We start from the raw sequence: 21,156 nt of genomic DNA on the forward strand, positions 1-21,156 counted from the left end.
ATGTCGGTCTTCTTATATTTTTGTTTCACATTCTTATCAGTCTTTTCTCATCCTGAAACTGATTGCTCGCTGATAATTAAAGCACAGTATTATTTTCCTTAAAACATCAGGGCTTTTTTTTTTTTTTTTTTAATCTCTTTTTTCTCTTTAAAACCAAGTAATATTGATTGCTTGATTTGGTATTGTTTTCCTCCACTGTGAATGGTAGAGCAAATAAATTTTATTGATTGTTTCATTTGTGGGTTTTCTTAAAATAAATTTGAGAGTTACATGCATAACCTTAGTGTAAGGGAAACGATATCCATACTAGTCGAAGCTACATAAACAAATAACTATATAAGCTTAAATCTTCCGGTCTCCCTGGACCTCAGCTTATATCCTGAAATAGAACACTTGCACTAGATGATGTAGCTTTACATTGCAGACATTCTTTGGTATGCATTTGTTTCCATGTGGTTCATGGGGACTAATGCAGAAGTCTTTTACTCTTTCCAGTGAAGGGCAAACCATGGTGAGGAGCTTGGAGAGATGCAGAAGGAGCATAGTATAGACTTTTCATCTGGAAACTAAGAGATGTGGAGTGTAACAACTTACCTCTGCTTTAACCTTGGATAAGCCATCTGACCTCTCTGCATTATCGTTTCCCCCAACCAAGAAAAGATAATATTTATCGTGCTTACATCAGAGATGAAAATTACCTGAGATGATAAACATAAAAAGCATTTTGAAAAATACTATTTAAATCTAAGCTCTTACTATCATCACAGTCTTCATCATCACGGAGTCTCACGACTCTATTGCTAGGCCTTTCCTTAGGGTGGGCCCTTTTTGCATGTGTTTAGGCAGTCTCTGAAGCTTCACTCTGAGTTTCATTGGCCAAGTGGATGCTGGCAGTTATAGATCATAAAATCTCTCCTGTTACTGCCTGTGATTCACCAGCCATGTGGTACCAATTATTTCTACTTATACAGATATGAAGTAGCACATGCTATGTGATAAGGAATTTTATATATTATATATATAGGGACTAACTTGTATTAGTAATTAGGAGCTACAATGTTTAGAAATATACTGTGTGCCAAGCATGGGATCAGGCATGTTACCTCTAATTTCATTGTACCCCTGGGAGCAAACATCATCACTCCTGCTTTACAAATGAGGAAACTGAGGAAAGTAACTTTCAGACCATTGTGCTAATAGTATGTGGGAACTGAGGTTTGAATCCGGCTCTGAGTCTCCAAAGCCTATCTTCTTTGTTGTTTAATTTTCTTACTTCCAATTACATGACCCTATTTCTATATATCCATTACTGGAAAAAACAGGCTATTTCTTTTGTGGCATCTTTACATTAATTTCACAGGCTCTATACTGATGAAGGGCTTCCCTGCTGGCTCACTGGTAATCTGCCTGCCAGTGCAGGATACATGAGTTCAATCCCTGGGTTGGGAAGATCCCCTGGAGAAGGAAATGGCGACACACTCCAGTATTCTTGCCTGGGAAATTCCATGGACAGAGGAGCCTGGAAGGCTACAGTCCATGGGGTCACAAAAGAGCTGGACATGACTTGACAACTACACAATAACAACATACTGATGAAACAGGCAAGTCAAAGTGACATGAGAACTGACAGTATATGACAGACTTCTTAGCAGAAAATGGGTGTATCTCTAAGGAACACTTGTTTTCATTTCCTGAGTAATCTTTCTGCCTCTGTAGCCCAGCTTTCATTGGTGCACAGCACAGTCTTATAGCAAATATTTCTGCTTAAAAACTAATAGGACGTATTGTCTTATTTACTTATTATCTAGTAAGTTTTAGAGTTTAAATCTTTTCTTCTTGGGATTAATCAAAGGCAGAAATCTTGGAGAAACAGAGCAGAGCCTATCTTAATGCTTGGCAATAATAAAAATGTAGAAAAACCTTGCACCTTCTAACAAGAGAAATAGAGACTACAGTCTCAAGTAAAAGCCATATCACAGTAAATACATAACTTTGGAAGAAAGCATTTTATTATACTAGCTTAATATTTTTCTTTTTTTTTTAATCAAGGGATTGAATAAGGGAGAAGCAATTAGATTGAGTGCCTATAAAAAAAATAAACCTGTAGATTTTGTTTCATGAGAATATGTTCACTTGTAAGCTAAAAATTAGACCATGGCAACACCTGAGAGTTAATACTGAGGTGAGTGGATATAGTAAATGTATTCTGTGTGAGTCAGGCTGGCAATATTTAGTTTCCTCATTAATGACTTGGATATGAATGGAAGGTATGCTCATTAAGTTTGCAGAGAACAAGATGATGGTCTTGGAAATATGAATAGTATTCAGCATGAGCACAATAAACTAGAGAGATTATGTTTTTAAACAGTAAAGTTCAGAAGGAAAATCTGTAAAATAATATACCTGATACAAAATGAAATCTTGATAGATATAATCTAAGGAAAGGCTGGACAGACCAAACAGATACAGATTGAAGGAAAATAGACTAAAGTATAACATCTCTTTCATCAACCCAGAGTGGATATTCTATCCTTGAATAATTTAGTTCCTGGGGTTTCAGGTGCTTCTCCATAGTTTAATTCTATTGCCTTTTCCTGTACAACCTTGTTTCTCATTATTATTATATATGAGTCAATTCAGGCATCACCTTCTCTAGAAAGCATTTCCTGGCATCTCCTCCTCATATCTCCCTCTCCATCTCCATGTTTTCATGAGATCCTGGGTAGACCTCTTTTCTTGTAATTGTTGTTGTCATTGTTTAGTCGCTAAGTCATGTCTGACTCTTTGCAACCCCATGGATGTGTAACCCGCCAGACTGCTCTGTCCATTGGATTTCCCAGGCAAGAATACTGGTGTGGGTTGCCATTTCCTTCTCCAGAGGATCTTCCCAATCCAGGGATCTAAATTGCATCTCCTGCACTAGCAGGCAGATTCGTTATCACTGAGCCACCAGGTCCACTATATTTTGACTATAGTTTTCAATCTGTCTCAATAGGCCATGACTGTAGAGTCTTCTATCTTCATAAAGTGTTTGGCATATTGTGACTACTCATTTCATTGTTTAATGAATGAATGAAGCAGTATTTTTGGGTGGTAGCTTTTGATTCACATTATAGCCTCTGGAAGTACTATTGACTAAACAGATCACAAGAGTTCACTTTTACTTCAGGGCACCCAGTACCCAGGCCATTTAGGATCATTGCAGAGACATTTGAGAGGACTGGCTAAGCTAGAAATCATAAATTCTCAGTTCCTGCAGCCTTAGGATACTCCAGATTGATTTGTCCTTGATGAAGAATGGTAAATATGTATTCCTTAATTTGGTTTTATCAGGTCCTTGAAATGATATCTACATCCCAGTAGTAAATGAAGGGTCTTATAAGGATGCGAGCACCTTAAGGATCAGCTAATCAAAATTTGGAAGAACAATAAATTATTATTTACATATTTGCACGCTTTCAACATTCTAAAACTTAGAGCTCAAATAAGTAGAGTAGGATAGACTCTGATATTCACCTTAAAACCATAAAGTTTTTTATCCTTTGTTTTTGGCTGTTTTCTCCCTATCTCTATTATACTTTTCCTGTTTTTCCCTCTTCATATCTTTATTATGTATTACCCTTCTTCCTTTTATGTCTCTAGTTGTCTGTCTTAGTTCTACCTATCTCTGCTTTTGTCTCTTTTTGACATTTCATCCTGTGGCCACATATAGCTGAACAACATTTTAAAGATGACTGTACATATTTTATACACATTTCTATTTCCTGTTCTTCATTTAAAAGCAGGTAGAAAGAGCTTACATTTTTTTCCCTTTGTAGCCCTGTGTTGATTTTGACCACCTTAGATTCAAGGGTCCTACAGAGAAGAAATGTTTGGCCATGTCAAATATAGCCCTTTAAGACCATCTGAGCATCTGTAGGCCTGTCCTTTTTCAGTTGTACTTGATCCCAAGAGTTTACCTGGCTTAGAGTACAGGCTGTGGCATATCCAACATCTTAAAAATCAACTCTGGAGTTAAACTTTTAGTTTATAGTATTAATACTTTAGAATTAAGAAGGACTTTGGGTGCTATTTAATCATTAAAATGAGGGAAACTGTGACCCAGAGACAGTTGCTCAAAGTCATGAAATTGGTAAATGACAGGTCAAAGATCAGAGCCTGATTCAGAGAAATTTCTATAATGGAAGAGTGGTGCTTATTTATATACTGGAGTGCTCTACTAAGCTTGGGGAAGAAGGGAAGCCTCTGCCCAGAAGCAAGGGAATATAATAAATATTGGAGTCCCTTAAAAACTGCTGGTCATGTGGATCCTGGATCCTAAATCTCCTGGAAAAGAAAATGTATCTGGTGTGCTTGAAATCACTGTGTGTATGTGTGTATTTGTACAAATATGTGTAATCCACCTGAACAATCCTTAACCTTATCTCCTTTCAGAGTTCTCTTTTTCCCCATGGTATAGGAAAGGGCTACTACATAATGAAGTTTAAATTTTTTGATATAACATTTTATCACGCATGCCTGCATGCTCAGTTGCTCAGTAATGTCTAACTCTTTGTAACCCCATGAACTGTAGCCCACCAGGCTTCTTTGTCCATGGGATTTTCCAGGCAAGAATACTGCAGTGGGGGTGCCATTTCTTTCTCCAGGGGAATCTTCCCGACTCAAGGATCAAACCTGTATCTCATGCATTGGCAGGTGAATTCTTTACCACTGAGCCACCTGGGAAGCCCCAACTTTTTATCATAAAGACTTGAAATAGTATTTGAAAGGCAGTACAGTTTAGGATAACAGTTCCCACTAATATTTCCTTTTCATCAGACTAGTGGAAGCCTCTTCACCTTGTTTATTGTTGGAAGGCATACTGGGAGAATTTTGTCAAGGTAGCTGTCACACAGGGGATAGTGACAGAACTGATCATGCAGGAATTAAGAAAAGATAATTTGTCTAATTATATTTTAGAAGGTAATCCAAAGACTGTTGATAGTGTCCTTTGATTAATGTATCTGAGAACATTAAAATGTTCTAAATGACTGAAAAAGAGAAAGGTGGTATTGGTCCTACAACGAGAACTGGTTAAGAGTGATTTATCTTGAAATCATTTGTACAGATGCAGTGAGAATATCTGAGTCTAGAAATTCAAATAAAAGGGAATGAGTTGATGACTGTGAGATTTAAGGATTTTTTTTAGAAATGAGAATTATATGCAAGCTTTTACTGTTAAGTATTAAATATTCCTTAGTGTGTCACCTAGGTCCTAATTTTCCCCATAGTATGGGAGTCAAAGTGTCAGAACAGGCTGTTTACTGGCCCTGGTAGTGTGATGTGAACTACTTAATCAGGCCTGAGTTGGATATTCCCATTGTACTTTTCAAATTTTCTAAAATAATGTGTTAAGTCCCATTTCTCAATGAAAAAACAGCCTTTATCATAGAAAAATCTTTGTACTTTGGAAACTTATTGTGAGTAATTTTGATTCTACCACTTTGGTTTCTCTTAAACCCACCTGCCTGTCTCAATCAAGACCACCACAATATTTGTTCAGACTTTCATATCTTTTCATCTGGATCCCTTGCCACTCATATCCACATTGCTGCCAGAGTGATTTTACTGATTAGATTGTTTATTTTCTGTTTAAAACCCTGAAGTAGCACTCTGTGACCTTTAGGTAAACTTCAAATTCCTTAACATCTCATGTAAGATCTTTGTGATCCACTTCTTATTAACCTCTGTGGCCTTATCTGTCATTACTTGATGTTCTAGCCAAATTGAATTATCTAATGTTTCCTAACTTCTCATGCATCTGAGCCTTCGCTTATGTTATCTCCTTTCCCTGGAATGTTTCTTTCCTAACTTCTTCCCTTGCTTTCTCTTACTCATCTTTCTAGACTTTGCTGGATCATCTCTAGGGAGCCTTCCTTGATCACCTCTTCTTCTCAATACATTACATTTATTATAGTCTTTAATTATTAGTTTGTCTTTCCTCTCAGACCATCAGTCACTGGAGGATACAGATCATAGCTTTTAAACTTGTATCCCTTGTATCTAGCACTATGTTTGGTGTGTAGTAGGTGTTTGCTAAGTCCTTGTTGGATAAGTAAATATCTTTTAAAAGATGAAAAGGTCATCTTCTGTAGTGAAATAACTTCCCAATCTTGTGGCGTGTAGGATAGTTCCACTACAAACCCCTGAAGTCATCTTGTCTCTATAAATTAAGGGCACAAAGGATACCACCTTTATGAACTTGTTCAGTTAATTTGATGGGCTGTAGCTGATTGCTAGTTTCATCTCAGAAAGTTTTAGTTCCTGCTTCTGTCCCAATCAAAGTCATAGCCAAGGCAGACTTATTCCTAGACTCACTTTCAGTCAGTGCACATTTGCTAAGCATTTGTGATGTGTAGACTCTGGACTAGGTGCTGGATATTAACAGTATGGTAATATAGGTCCTTATCCTCAAAGAAATGTTAGTCTTATGAGCCAGTTCATCACCTAGAGTTTTGAGTCACTGTATGAGTGAATTAAAGAAGTATGTAATAGTAGATAGTCTTTGAGTTCTAACATATTTGAATGAATCAGCCAGCAAATGAACTGTTTATTCTCTGGTAATGAGGGTACTTTAATAAGAACTGGAATTTGTGAGAGATACTACTTTATGGACTGTTAGCCAGTAGACTATTTGTCATTTTAATTAAGTACTATTTTCTTCTAAATTCACTTGCAGTAACTCCTGTCTCTTCTGAAGGTGGTTGACAACAGTGCTGTCATATACAAAAATAATTTTATTTATTAATAAAGTGATATATTTGAGATATGTACACACAAAAAATTCAGACTGTTACAGATTCATTCTTAGATGCAATGCTCTCAAATTAATGCTTGATATCTTCTTCTCCTTCTCTATTCATTGTTACTTGGTAAGTTGTTATTTTTATTAGGAAATGTCATTCTTGGGTTCATTCTCACAACTTTGCATGTGTGAACCAGCAAGAACTCACCTTGGCTCATTGATGAGAACACAGAGAAAATGATGTTAATCACATTTAGAAGTGGGCAGTAATGTCAGTTACTCTTCTTTGTTTTACAGAGATGAACGAAATCAGTCCATCATTGTAAGTGGAGAGTCTGGGGCAGGAAAAACAGTTTCAGCTAAGTATGCCATGAGATACTTTGCAACAGTCAGTGGTTCTGCCAGTGAAGCCAATGTTGAGGAAAAGGTGTTGGCTTCCAACCCCATCATGGAGGTAAGACAGCAGCAGCCACGGCCTTCTTACTGTATCCTCTCCATAAGAACCACACTGAAAAATTTGATTGAAACATCACATGTCAGAAAGTTTGGGACCTCCCAACCACTAAGAGTAGGAAAATACTGTTCCTGATATTAGTAAGAGATCTAGGAAAAGTAAAAATTCAGTAAAGTAGGCATTTTAAGTAAAGTCCAGCCATAAAGGATTCCACTGTATTCCATAAACCTGTGTTTTTAACCTACCACTACATTGTTGCCTCCAAGTAGCTGGCAATGGCACTTCTTTTCCTCAGTTAATGGAGTTGTATCTATTGCTGCTTGTACTGGAAGTATAAGCTACTCCTTTCCCCCCAGTCCTGAGCTTATTTAAGCTCATTCTAAAACGTAGGATTCACTATGCTCAAGCATGATGAGTTTTAGTCTTCCTTTACCCACACTTCATTTTCTGTATGTAGTCTAACCTGTTTAGCTGTAAGTTTTTATATTTTTCCAGGTAGAACTATAAACTTAAATCATGATCTTGGAAACATTTTTATACATGTTTCTGTCAAGCATATCATACAGTTTTAGATTAGAAAATGAAATTTACTAATATAAATTCTTGAAAAAAGGAAGATCTGTTAAAAGATGTCCTTTTTCCCCCCTTTTGTTAATTTAACTTTTAAAAAAATTTTTTTATAATGTTGTGTTGGTTTCTGCCATTCAGCAACACAAATCAGCCATAACTATATATACATCCTCTCCCTCTCTGGCCTCCCTCCCCTCCCCGCCCATCCCATCCTTCCAGGTCATCACAGAGCTACACAGCTCTGTGTACACAGTTCCTGTGCTACACAGCGACTTCTCACCAGCTATCCATCTTACACCCAATTGTGTATATATGTTGATGCTACTTTCTCCATTTGTCTCTCTCCCTCCCCCAAGAGCATTCTCTAATGGAGTCCATCTGTATCTCCATTCCTTCCTGCCAATAAGTTCATCAATACCATTTTTTCAGATTCCCTATATATGTGTTAATATATTTGTTTTTCTCTTTCTGAGTTACTTCACTCTGTATAACAGGCTCTAGGTTCATCCAACCCACTAGAACTGACTCAAACCCATTGAAAAGATATCCTTTCAAAAGTAGACTATATATACAAAGTAGACATGCTCAGACCAAAGAAAACAGACCTTTTCATGTGAAAATTTGAGTATTTTAGGATTTGTAACTGGAGGATTATTTGTGTATTGAAGTGATTTTAGGCAAGTTACATTAAATGGAGAAAATAAGTCTCAGTAAATGGAGAGAAATGACTTTGGACATGCAGAAACAAACCTTTTTTTTTTTTTTTTACAATAATCCTAGTCAGCATTCTTTATTCCTGTTTCTTTCCCTTTGTCAAGTCTTATTTGTCACCCAAACACAGATGGCGTTTAGAACTGGCCTGGTGCACCAGTGATACAAGTGGTTTTTGCACTAATCAGTCCAGAGGTAATTGTGCCTGGTGTGCAGTGCTGTGTGTGACACTTCATTATAGTATGCTGTGACCCCTTGCCCACAGGGCTACCTTCTAGAGCAGCAGGACTTCTTGGGATTGAGAAAATAAGAGATGTTGGGGAAGTTAAGAGCCTCCTGGGCTGGGGGAGCTATGGAAAGAGAACTGGAAATGTTTTCTGAAATAGCATGGACAGGAGAAAACAGATGCTTATGTCAAAAGAAAGTAGTAAAGATCTTAAGAAAATATTAAGATTTTGAAAGAATTTAAACTATATAGATATAATGGTAGATCCTACTCATGTTACTATTGTGATAATATAGTCTATATAGCCCATTTCTTGTTTTGGTTTAGATAACAGCAAGGATTTACTTTCTGCCATTCTTTTTACTGTTTTTGATCATAACAACAAATTCTTGGTGTTCAACAGTAGTTTAGTCCATTCTTAATCCCTAATGTTAGAAGATACCAAAGTCCTGATTATGATGGTATTAGGAAACCCCATCTCTTCTAGATTCAGACCGTATAATAACATATAAGTCTGGAATGAAGCTTCTGGAATATGTCTAGTTGAATGGAATATTTTATGACCTTCTATATTCTAAAAAATAACTACATTTTTTCCTACAACACAGATTTGTATTATGTAGGAGTGATATTAAAAATTTGAAATGGCTTCAGATACTACTTTTTAAATACAGTTATAAGGAATTTACCTCATTTGCTAGGAAGAACAAAAAAAGATAAAGACAGCAGTTATACATTAAAAAAATTAATTTATTAAAATTTTTAATGACAGCAGTTATGCTTAGCTGCTTCTTTCTATAATATTGTTTAGTTTCTCTGCAGGAATTTGGATTAATAAAATTTGTTAAAGAGATAACTACTTTTCAACAATTACAAATAAGGGCATCCCAATTTGAAAGGTTAAAATGGAATATAGGGCTGAAAAATGGTGACAAAGGGTTTACAGTTACAGGAAGAAAACATAGGTAAAATATTGAATATGTGGCCTAGAAAATTTGTAGCTTTTAAGCCTGGCTCAGGATTATGTCTCTGTATCAGAGCCCTTTACTGTGATGTCAAGAAAGGCATGTCTATGTCTCCAGTGATTACAGTCATCCCACACCTTGAACATTGTAGCCCAGTGACTTATAGGATTTGCACATTATCCTTTGGAAAGCCAGCAGCAACTCATCCTCAGCATAGACTCCTTTTGCAAAATGCAAATGATGTACAGAGAAATAAATGATTCTTTTTTGCTCAATTTTATGACATTTGCTTTTTCGCCCTTCTTATTCCCTAGAAATTTTTATCCTAAGATAGGGACCAGGAAAGTGATGGGGGCACACTGGGTCTTAATAGTTCTTTTTCCTCTTTAATAAATTGTAGTTGAAGATTTCCATCTCCATTTAGTAAAGAAGAATAATGCACTCAACATGTCATTGAAATCAGTAGTGAAATCAAGACCACAAAACTTCTTTCCTTTAACAGTTTCTTGCTGATTGAAATGAAAAGAGCATTAGAGAGGCTGTTATAAATACAGTATTTGTAAGGCTGATGAAACACTTAGGGGAAAGGACAAAAGGCACTATTTATATCCAGAATCTTGTGTCCATATCGGGTTAAAGGCTTAGAATCATATAGTTTTATTTTTGAAAGGGATGCTACTGCTCATCTATTCTAGAAGCTGAAGCTGAATGGTTCTATGAAGACCTGCAAGACTTTCTAGAACTAACACCCAAAAAAGATGTCCTTCTCATCATAGGGGACTGGAATGGAAAAGTAGGAAGTCAAGAGAGTACTCTGTTACCTGTACTCCAGTTACTTGGAGTAACAGGCAAGTTTGGCCTTGGAGTAAGGAATGAAGCAGGGCAAAGGCTAACAGTGTTTTGCCAAGAGAATGCACTGGTCTTAGCAAACACCCACTTCCAACAACACAAGATATGAGTCTATCCATAGACATCACCAGATGTTCAATATTGAAATCAGACTGATTATATTCTTTGCAGCTGAAGATGCAGAAGCTCTATACAGTCAGCAAAAACAAGACCTGGAGTTAACTGTGGCTCAGGTCATGAACCCCTTATTGCTAAATTTAGACTTAAATTGAAGAAAGTATGGAAAACCACTAGGCCATTCAGGTATGACCTAAATCAAATCCCTTATGGTTATACAGTAGAAGTGACAAATAGATTCTAGGGATTAGATATGATAGACAGAGTACCTGAAGAACTATGGATGGAAGTTCATAACAATGTACAGGAGGTGGTGATCAAAACCATCCCCAAGAAAAAGAAATACAAAAAGGCAAAATGGTTGCCTGAGGAGGCCTTACAAATAGCTGAGAAAAGAGAAGTGAAAGGCAAAGCAGCTCCTTGGGCTTTGAAATCACTGCAGATGGTGTCTGCAGCCATGAAATTAAAAGACACTTGCTCCTTGGAAGAAAAGCTATGACAAACCTAGACAGCAGAGATATTACTTTGCTGACAAATGTCTTTCTAGTCAAAGCTATGGTTTTTCCAGTAGCCATATAGAGATGTAAGAGTTAGACCATAAAGAAGGCTGAGCATCGAAGAATTGATGATTTTGAACCGTGGTCTTGGAGAAGATTCTTGAGAATCCCTTGGACTGCAAGGAGACCAAACCAGTCAATCCTAAAGGAAATCAATCCTGAATATTCATTAGAAGGACTGATGCTGAAGCTGAATATCCAGTACTTTGGCCATCTGATGCAAAGAGCCGACTCATTAGAAAAGACCCTGATGCCGGGGAAAGATTGAAGACAGGAGCAGAAGGGGATGACAGAGGACGAGATGGTTGGATGGCATCATCAACTCAATGGACATGAGTTTGAGCAGGCTCTGGGGGATGGTGAAGGGCAGGGAAGTCTTCCGTGTTGCAATCCATGGGGTTGCAAAGAGTCTTACACAACTGAGCCACTGAACAACTACTGCTTGTCTGTTCTAGTCAGTTAACACATGAGGACACTAATGCTCTTCAGAGGATTAAATGATGCAAGTTGGTGGTAGGGCCTGCTGTGATACCCAAATCTTCAGACTTGTATTTCATTTACTCCTCTACCATTCTTTGCTATATGTTGATATACCTTATACTTAAAGACAAAAGGATCTGTTTCAACCCTGGCAATTCACTGCTTCTTCTCACAGAGTGTAGTGATTTTGGCAAGTCCACTCCACACTCTGAGGAGATCCAAGGGAGGTGACATGTGGAGGTTGGGATAGGAGTTGGGAGGGAGGAGAAGCTGTGGACCACCCTCTCCCAGCTTGCGTAGTTGCTGGGGAAGGTGCTGAGGACAGTGCCCCGGAAGCACTCATTGACTCTCACTGCTCTGCCACTGCTACCACATGTAACCTCATCTGCTCTTTGACAGAGTGTGTTGTGTTGAAAGAAAACTTTGCATTGATCCATTAGTTTCATTTTCTAAACAAAATAAAATAATAGGAATATATGGAGATTCCTCTATATATTGTATATGGAGATACACAAATTTTTGTTGTGCATTTTGTAGTGTCAAGTTTTGCTGAAAAAGTAGTTTCCAGCCATTCTTTCCATCTTTAATGTTAATCTTAAATTTAGCAGTGTTCTCATTGTCAGAACAGAATAGGATAATACCTGTCATATTCCAGAGACTAAACATGTTTTCTTTGATTGATCAGAGATTCTAATGTGTTAACTTTTGTGGCTGTGCTACTACTGTTTTTATCACTTGTGTTTGTATTGCCTTTTTTTTTTTTCTTATATTGCTTTCTTAATGCTGCAGAACATTCTCATATCTTTCTGCTGCAGTTTCAGTGTACTAATCCTAGTAGTCACAGGCTTTGCATAGGGAAAGATATTAATTATATGAAATTATCTAATTAAGTGTTTAATATATGAACTGTGTGAACCCTTGCTTTTCTAACTGTAGCATGCTTTTTGCTTTGCCTTGAAGGTAAAAATTATAGAAGCATGTCACCTAAATCAGAAGGCAGTGCATATGCCATTTAAGTGTTTAAGATTATAGTAAAAATTTAGCAGAAATTTACATTCTCTACATTCTGTAGCAGATGTCTCACAAGTTAGTACCACTATCAAATTCAAAGCCAAATTTTACTGTCTCTGGTTTCTGAAAATTGCTTTGAATTGAGGGGGTAATTACTAACACTCCACTAATAAGCAATCCAGCTGAAACAAAGAGACCCTGAACACCAGGGCAATATTTCCAGGAAAATATTAGTTTGTCTTAGCCAGTTTATTTACATGAAACAGACTACATTTCAAGAAATCAAAAACTTAGTTATTTAACTAGGATGGCTTGTGCCTAGGCAGCCCCTGGTCCCATCCGTTCTTTTCCTTTGCTGACATGAATGAGTGTGTTCCATGCCTTCTTCCATGGTGAAGACCTCCCAACCGCTGGCCTCCTGTCTGCTGTTTCTGAAAATCACTTGTGTGAAAATAACAAGGCTGATACCGACTATTAGTATATACCTGTGTGATTGTGCAGTGACAAAGCATGCGATTTGCAGAGGCAAAATTGGTTCTGTTTTTAAAAGAATCACTTTTAAAGGGTTGTGTTCACCTCTGTTCTGTCTCTCCCTGAACAAATCTGTTCATGTCAGGGCATGAATTGCACTTCTAAAACCGTATTTTTTTCCCCTTGTTTTTCAGTCAATTGGAAATGCTAAAACAACCAGGAATGATAATAGTAGCCGTTTTGGGAAGTACATTGAGATTGGTTTTGATAAGAGATATCGAATCATCGGTGCCAATATGAGAACTTACCTTTTAGAGAAATCCAGAGTGGTGTTCCAGGTAAGCCAGGCCAGTATACATACAGATTGCTGTATCATTCCAGAGCTCACTTTATTCCCAGATTCTCTTGAGCATGTTATGTCAGTATTACTACAAACTACATCTGGACTGAAACATGTGAAACAATGCCTGTCAGAGAATATCCCTTAGACTAATAGTCTTGGGACTGGACAGTGATTTAGGTTTAATGATTTTTGCTGTTTCCTCCAGATGCTTGTACGAAAAGATTAGTTAAGAAGAGGTGCTGATAGTTTAGTCTTGTCTGTCACATTTCCCAGTTGATAGGGAAGACATTGGTCTATGCTTCAATGAGTTATAGCTTGAACTCAGTTCCAAAAAAATGTTCTTGACCTTTTTCCTTCCTTCTTTTCTTTCAGAATATGGTATTGTTTAGATAGAATGTTGGGAGTTAATAGGTCCTCATAACTCAGTTGTGAACCACTGTCAGAGAACACACTCAAGTCTACGTATTGGTGTAAGACTTTCATTCACACATATGCTGTTAGTCCTTTTGAAAGCGGGAGTGGGGGTGGCTTCCAGGATCTCAGTTCCCCAACCTGGGATTGAACCCAGGCCTTGGCAATGAAAATCTGGAATCCTCCCCACCCCCAGGGAACTCCTGCTCTTACTCCTTTTTTATTTGTAAATGGTAAACACTATACATTACAACACTGACAGACATGTTTATGCTCAGGGAATGTGGACTTACCACTGGAAAACTCCTAGTATAGGACTCCTGGTGACCCACGGCAAACTGTGACATGGGGTTCCTCTAGCTCCTTCACTGGACGCCTGCCTCGTGGAGATTCCAATAGCCCTGGCCCTGCCATATAGCTGAGTCTATAGTTTCCATCACACAAGTCTATTAAGGTTTAGAACGTGTAGGAAAAACATACTGAAAGTCATGAGTTTGGGCAGCCTAGAACTATTGAGGCTTTGACTTTAGGGATGTGCCTGATTTATGGCTGCCTAAATGTAATACTGTGAACTGTGGTGTTGGAGAAGACTCTTGAGAGTCCCTTGGACTGCAAGGAGATCCAACCAGTCCCTTTTAAAGGAGATCAGTCCTGGGTGTTCTTTGGAAGGACTGATGCTAAAGCTGAAACACCAATGCTTTGGCCACCTCATGCGAAGAGTTGACTCATTGGAAAAGACCCTGATTCTGGGAGGGATTAGGGGCAGGAGGAGAAGTGGACAACAGAGGATGAGATGGCTGGATGACATCACTGACTCGATGGATGTGCGTTTGAGTGAACTCTGGGAGTTGGTGACGGACAGAGAGGCGTGGCGTGCTGCAGTTCATGGGGTCGCAAAGAGTCAGACACGACTGAGCGACTGAACTGAACTGAAATGTAATACCTGATTTGTATAGTAAAGCAATAGTTACCCTCCTCCATTGTTCTCATATCTAGATACATGCAGAACAGTGTTATTGTATACACATGTATGCTTGAATAGGTTAAAAAGATATTTAGTAGGCAGAAGAAACAATGGGGGAAATATATGATCTAAGAGAAGACTGAGTCTAAATAGTACAGATTTGATTGATAGGTAGACGATGAAAGGGAAAATGGTATGGTGACCAAAGGCTAGTAGTGGGGCCTAACCCTTCTTGTCTAGAAACTGTGAAGCAATTCTAGCTCTTCCCCAACCGTCAAGCCTATATAATATTGAGGATGTTTGGTTATATCAAAGTGAGTCAGACAGAGAGTACATATTTGATATTCCTTCATGTACAAAGATTATCAAAGCATTTCTGTAGATTCCCCAGCTTTTCTAGTTGTCTGTGTACTGAACCCCCTAAAATATTGCCTGAAAAGTGAACGTGGCTCAGTCGTGTCCGACTCTTTGCGACCCCATGGACTATACAAGTTCATGGAATTCTCTAGGCCAGAATACTGGAATGGGTAGCCTTTCCCTTCTCCAGGGGATCTTCCCAACCCAGGGATCAAACCTAGGTCTCCCACATTATGGGAAGATTCTTTACCACCTGAGCCACAGGGAAGCCCAAGAATACTGGAGTGGGTAGCCTATCCCTTTCCAGCGGATCTTCCTGACCCAGGAATTGAACCGAGGTCTCCTGCATTGCGGGCAGATTCTTTACCAACTGAACTATGAGGGAAGCCCTCTTATTGCCTATTCGTGCTTATAGTCATTGGTATATTGTTTTTTTGTTTAGGGTCTTCTGTCCATGTAATAAGTTTTCTTTACCAGACACCAACCCCCATTATGCATGAAACCTGACCTTGGCCTTACTTGCGATATTCTTCTGTCAACTGAGTTCAGCTGGTAGAGAATCTGCCTGCAGTGCTGGAGACCTGGGTTCAATCCCTGGGTTGGGAAGATCCCTTGGAGAAGAAAAAGGCTACCCACTCCAGTATTCTGGCCTGGAGAATTCAATGTACTGTATAATCCATGGGTTTGCAAAGAGCGGACACAACTGAGTGACTTTTACTTTCACTTTCTGTCAACTGAATACACTGCAGAATTCAGGAATATGATGGTAGAATATAAGAATTAAGTTTTGTATGAGCAGTATTATTACATTGTATTTTGAAAGTATATATGTGGAAGAAGGCAGTCAGAAAATACTAAGAAATGGTCTTAGAATTGTACACAATTTACCTTCTATTTGAAATATATTTTTATTGATTTTTAAATATAGTCTAAATTGATATGGATGATGTAGTGCATTTGTGGATTTCTTACAAACAACTACAGTAGATGGTCCAGTCTAAGATATGGGAAAGATGGGACTTTTTTCCCCCAGAGTGTTAGGAAGACCATGAATCTAAGAGGTACTGTGAGAAAATATGAGTATTGGGCCAACAGAGATTTTACTTTCCCCAAAAGTCACTGATCTCTTATGACAGTGCCATATAGCAAGCTGTTTACTAGTTTAAAAAACATTACTATCACAAATATTATGTTGAATGTGACTAACAGATACACACACACAGATGCACATAGTTAATAAATCACGTTTCAATAATCATAGATATTAAACATAAAACTTTTCTGAGTTTTAGATTAAAATTCTGTAATTGAAAACTCTTCTTATTTCAAAGGCAGAAGAGGAGAGAAACTATCATATCTTCTATCAACTTTGTGCCTCAGCAGACTTATCTGAATTTAAAGTGCTGCGATTAGGTATGAATATGACATTAGATTTATTGTGCTGGTATTATCTTCTGTTTATTTCCAAGTTCATAACTTTACTTCTTAAAAAGAAGATTATCTTGTACTGAAATATTTATGGATGAAATAAGAGGTCTACAATTGGCCTCAAGATAACCCATGGGATGGATAAGGGGTAAGTGGCTGTATAAATGGAACAAGATTAGTCTTGAGTTGATGCTTGTTTAAGATGAGTGTGATGAGTACACAAAGGCTCATTATACTAGTTTCTCTACTTTTGTGTATGTTTGAAATTTGCCTTGTTTAAAAGGAAAGAAAATATAAATGAGTTTATGTGGTAGAACCATATGAAGTCTCTGATGAAGAAAGGAGGAAAGTGTTTGAAGAAATTATCCTAGCATGTAGATTGAAATAAAACCTTTAGGAAAGGACTATTCACTTAAACTCTACAAACATTTTGCTCCATTATTTAATTTGAGTCTTGTATTAAAATGTAACTAAAAATACAGACAGTCAGACTCCAGACTCTATACAATTAATTGTGCTTTCACTGCCTCTAAAGCAGAGTGGACATAAGGGTAGAAGTCAAGGCCTTTTCATAGACTGCAAATCTTTTACAATTTTTCCTTAATTGCAGGAGATGCAAATAACTTTCATTACACGAATCAAGGTGGCAGTCCTGTGATTGAAGGAGTAGATGATGCCAAGGAGATGGCACATACCAGGCAGGCCTGCACTTTGCTAGGTATGAAATCTTATCCTTGAATTCTTGGGAGCAATAGCTCTCTGACTCAAGCAACCTTTGATTTGGAATATTGGCTTAGCTACATATTAAGTGGTGAAAATTTGGGGGAGATTTAACTTTTTTTTTTTTTCAGATTTAACATTCTTCATAAAAAACATTTGGGCATCAAATTGGCATAGAATTTCTCTTGGGGATGATGGGAACTATACTGAAAATATGTTATGGTAATGATTGTACAACTTTGTAAATTTACCCAAAACTTTTGAATTGCATGCTTAAGATGGATGAGTTTTATGATATGCACATTATTCTTCAATAAAGCTATTTAAAACATACGTTCACGGCTTCAGGGGAAAGATATGGGACTGTTAACTTAAATTTTTACAAAATCTGAAATGTAGAGCTGAATGGAATGGGTTTCTATTCAGAAGCTTATATTTTGTAGGATTTTTTTGTGTATTTGTTTTTTTTTTTCATTTTGGGTGTGTTTTTGTGGCCTGGAAATGTGGTGGAGCTGGCTTGGTGACAAAATAATGTATTACATGTAGTTTATTTGTTTCTGAAATGGCTCAGGTCACTCTTTTGTTTCTAGATTTAAAAAAAATATATTGGATCTACATATAAATAAATTGACCTTTAGAAATGTAGTATACAACTTTTAGTGCTGAATTATTTATTTCAATGTCAGCATATGAATAACTCTAAAGTCATACATTGGTATTTTGAGGAGTAACCTGAGATGAGTTAATTTAATTTAAAAGTATTGCTAATCAAGAGTATTCTTGCCTGGAAAATCCCATGGATGGAGAGCCTGGTAGGCTGCAGTCCATGGGGTCGCTAAGAGTCGGACACGACTGAGCGACTTCACTTTCACTTTTCACTTTCATGCATTGGAGAAGGAAATGGCAACCCACTCCAGTGTTCTTGCCTGGAGAATCCCAGGGACAGGGGAGCCTGGTGGGCTGCCGTCTATGGGGTCGCACAGAGTCCGACATGACTGAAGCGACTTAGGAGCAGCAGCAGCAATCAGAGTATGATCCAGGACCACTATGGAGCTTGTAAAAATTTAGAATCTCAGACTTACTAAACTAGAATCTGCATTTTAACCAGATCCATTGGTGATTCACATATGCATATTATAGTTTGAGAAACACTGCTTTACTTCCAGTGCTAACTCTGTTTATAAACAGAAAATTGCAAATTTGAAAAGGTCATAACGCAGGAGATGGTAGAAACATTCCTTGTAAAATGAACTCTGAATTACCTGTATATGATTGCATTTTTGGAAATAATTTTAATATTTTTGCTTAAACATAATATATATCTAATATTCTGGAAAAATCTTACCTTATTGAAGAGTGAAGCGTCATCTGGTAAAACACCAAGGGCTGACCTGCATTCTCATCCTGCCTGATCTTTCAGGTCCTGCTCTAGTTCTTTGTTTACTCACTTGTCAGGCTGGGGCATAACACCAGCCTGAACATTTTTAATTGTGTGGTCTCTTTGAATTATTCTTGGTCTGTAGTTAAAAGAAGTGATTGAATAATTTGACTTAAAACAACCTTACTGAGCCACAACTTGCATTTAGAGTAGAGCTAAATAGTAGTGTTAGTGAGATACTTAAATCGTGTGATGAATTTGTTTAGCACTTACCATGTGTCACACACTGTGTTAACTTTACTAAGTGTATTTTCTCCTTTAATGTTTACAAACTCCCTTTGAGATAGTCTCTAATGTCCCTGTGTCTCATATCAGAAACTGGAAGGGTGAAGGTGTCTGCCCGTGTGAGATGGCAGGTCAGGAGCAGAGCCCGGCTTCCAGCTGAGGCCTGTCTCACTGCACAGCCCATGCTCTAAACCACAGTGCTAAAGTGCATCATGTGTAAAGGTCAACAAAGGTGAAAGTGTTGTTAACTATGGCACATTATAATGTGTACAGCATCTGGCAGTATTCAAGTGTTAAAAATTAAACTCTTAAAAAGTTAAATTATGTGCTTTAATTGTTTAGTTCCTATTCTGAAATTAATCACTGTTCATTTACTCTGTTGTTTCAGGAATTAGTGAATCTTATCAGATGGGAATTTTCCGAATACTTGCTGGCATCCTACACTTAGGCAATGTTGTGTTTATGTCTCGAGATTCAGACAGCTGCACAATCCCTGTGAGTTCAGAGCAAGCTTCCTGTCATGACAGTTGATTTGTGTTTTAGTTTTGTTGATTCTTTATGGAAACAATGTGTTTGAAGTCTCTCTATTAACTAACATTAATAATTATCAGAGAGATAATTACTGGAAAGATATACTGTCTAGAGTAGAATTTTGAACCGTCGATAAAGAAATGCGGATTCAGATCCCTGGTTCACAGTGACTGCTTGTGTGTGTGGGAGGGATGGGGAAGGAAAGAACTTGGGTATATGTGTGAGCTGTATAAACAGAGGTGGGAAATATTCGATGTGAAAGTTGGATTGGTGAGTCTACAGTGAAGAGCTTGTTTGGCCCATGACACACATACTAGAATTGATAAGTTTATTTGTCCTGTGGAATATGGTTTAAAAGTCACTGAAGAAATTGTTAGCAGTGATTACTCCTGGGAAAAGGAATTAGATGACTGGAGAGATATGGTGTCTTCACTATGATTTACATATTCTTCCCCATGTAGAGATGACTACACACTGAGAATTAAAATTCAATTCATTTGTTTAAACTGTAATAAAACCTAACAGTCTCAGAATGTTCTCATTGGCATTGTGATTTGCAGTATTTTCTGATCACCCCTATCAAAGATCACACACAATGCACACACTCACATATACATGTAGATACTTATTAGGTGTTTTTTTAACTTTATTAAAATGGAGGCAGTTTTAATATAATTAATTCTTTTTCCATCTTGCTTCCTCAAGGATTATAATAGGAAACAATTCTGAGATTTATGTTTCACTCTTCAGACACCCAAGTTGATATTTGCAAATCTACATGTAGATGAATGCATGTGACTTAAATTTGGGTAAATTAGACTTTAGTTTTGAAATACATATTTCAGCATCTCCGCCTGGGTTCAATCTCAGCTTTACTATTTATGCACTCTATGTTTGGGGGTGAGTTACTTAGCTTCTCTGAACCTTAGTTTCCTCATTTTTAAAATAAAAGAGACTTTGTTTTTTACCAGTTTTGGACTAGTTGCTCTGATCGCACTTCATGCTGGATAAATTATATTCTAAAAATATTTATAATAAATGCATAAGAACTTTAATAAATACATAAGAAATATTTAAATGTATATATAAACTGAGTGAAAATAGGAACTTGGAACAGAGCAGAAGCACGGACTCACCTGGGAGTGTTTGCTGAACCCAGTGACGTTGAGCTGTGGTTTTCTAGCCAAGTGGGGTGCGGAGGACAAAAAACTGAGCCCCAGACTCCTACAAACAGGGGAGCAGGAAGGCAAGCTTTTGCTAAAGTTGAGACCCTAAATGGGGAACATGCTCACCACCTCCTCCAAGAGTACAAAGAAAAATCAAGTCTCTAAACTAGGTGGGGGGGAGGGGGGAGGGCAGAAATAGTTCCCTAAAAATTTAGAGCAATGAGCTTTATTTCCCAGTTTGTTTTCATAGTTCCTGGATGGTCCCCAACAGCAACATACATAAAACTTGGCTTAAATTGATCCTGGATTGGTAGTGCCCTGGAAGCTTGACAGAAGCAAATGCAAATCCACCTTCAATCCAGGCCTCAACAGAGTCCC

General features: G+C 37.6%; 1 protein-coding gene across 5 annotated transcripts in view; it reads left to right on the plus strand.

The window, feature by feature from the left end:
* MYO5A (myosin VA) overlaps window positions 1-21,156 on the plus strand; it is a 205,472-nt gene that overhangs the window by 88,033 nt on the left and 96,283 nt on the right. For all 5 annotated transcript variants that reach the window (XM_061428735.1, XM_061428732.1, XM_061428733.1 and 2 more), the window contains exons 5-9: window positions 7,082-7,238; window positions 13,390-13,533; window positions 16,602-16,683; window positions 17,309-17,416; window positions 19,470-19,576. In XM_061428735.1, coding sequence (XP_061284719.1) covers window positions 7,082-7,238; window positions 13,390-13,533; window positions 16,602-16,683; window positions 17,309-17,416; window positions 19,470-19,576 — 598 coding nt within the window. The remainder of the gene's footprint in view (window positions 1-7,081; window positions 7,239-13,389; window positions 13,534-16,601; window positions 16,684-17,308; window positions 17,417-19,469; window positions 19,577-21,156) is intronic.

This window comes from Bos javanicus, chromosome 10 (genome assembly GCF_032452875.1).
Source record: "Bos javanicus breed banteng chromosome 10, ARS-OSU_banteng_1.0, whole genome shotgun sequence".
In the NCBI taxonomy this organism is placed as follows: domain Eukaryota; kingdom Metazoa; phylum Chordata; class Mammalia; order Artiodactyla; family Bovidae; genus Bos; species Bos javanicus.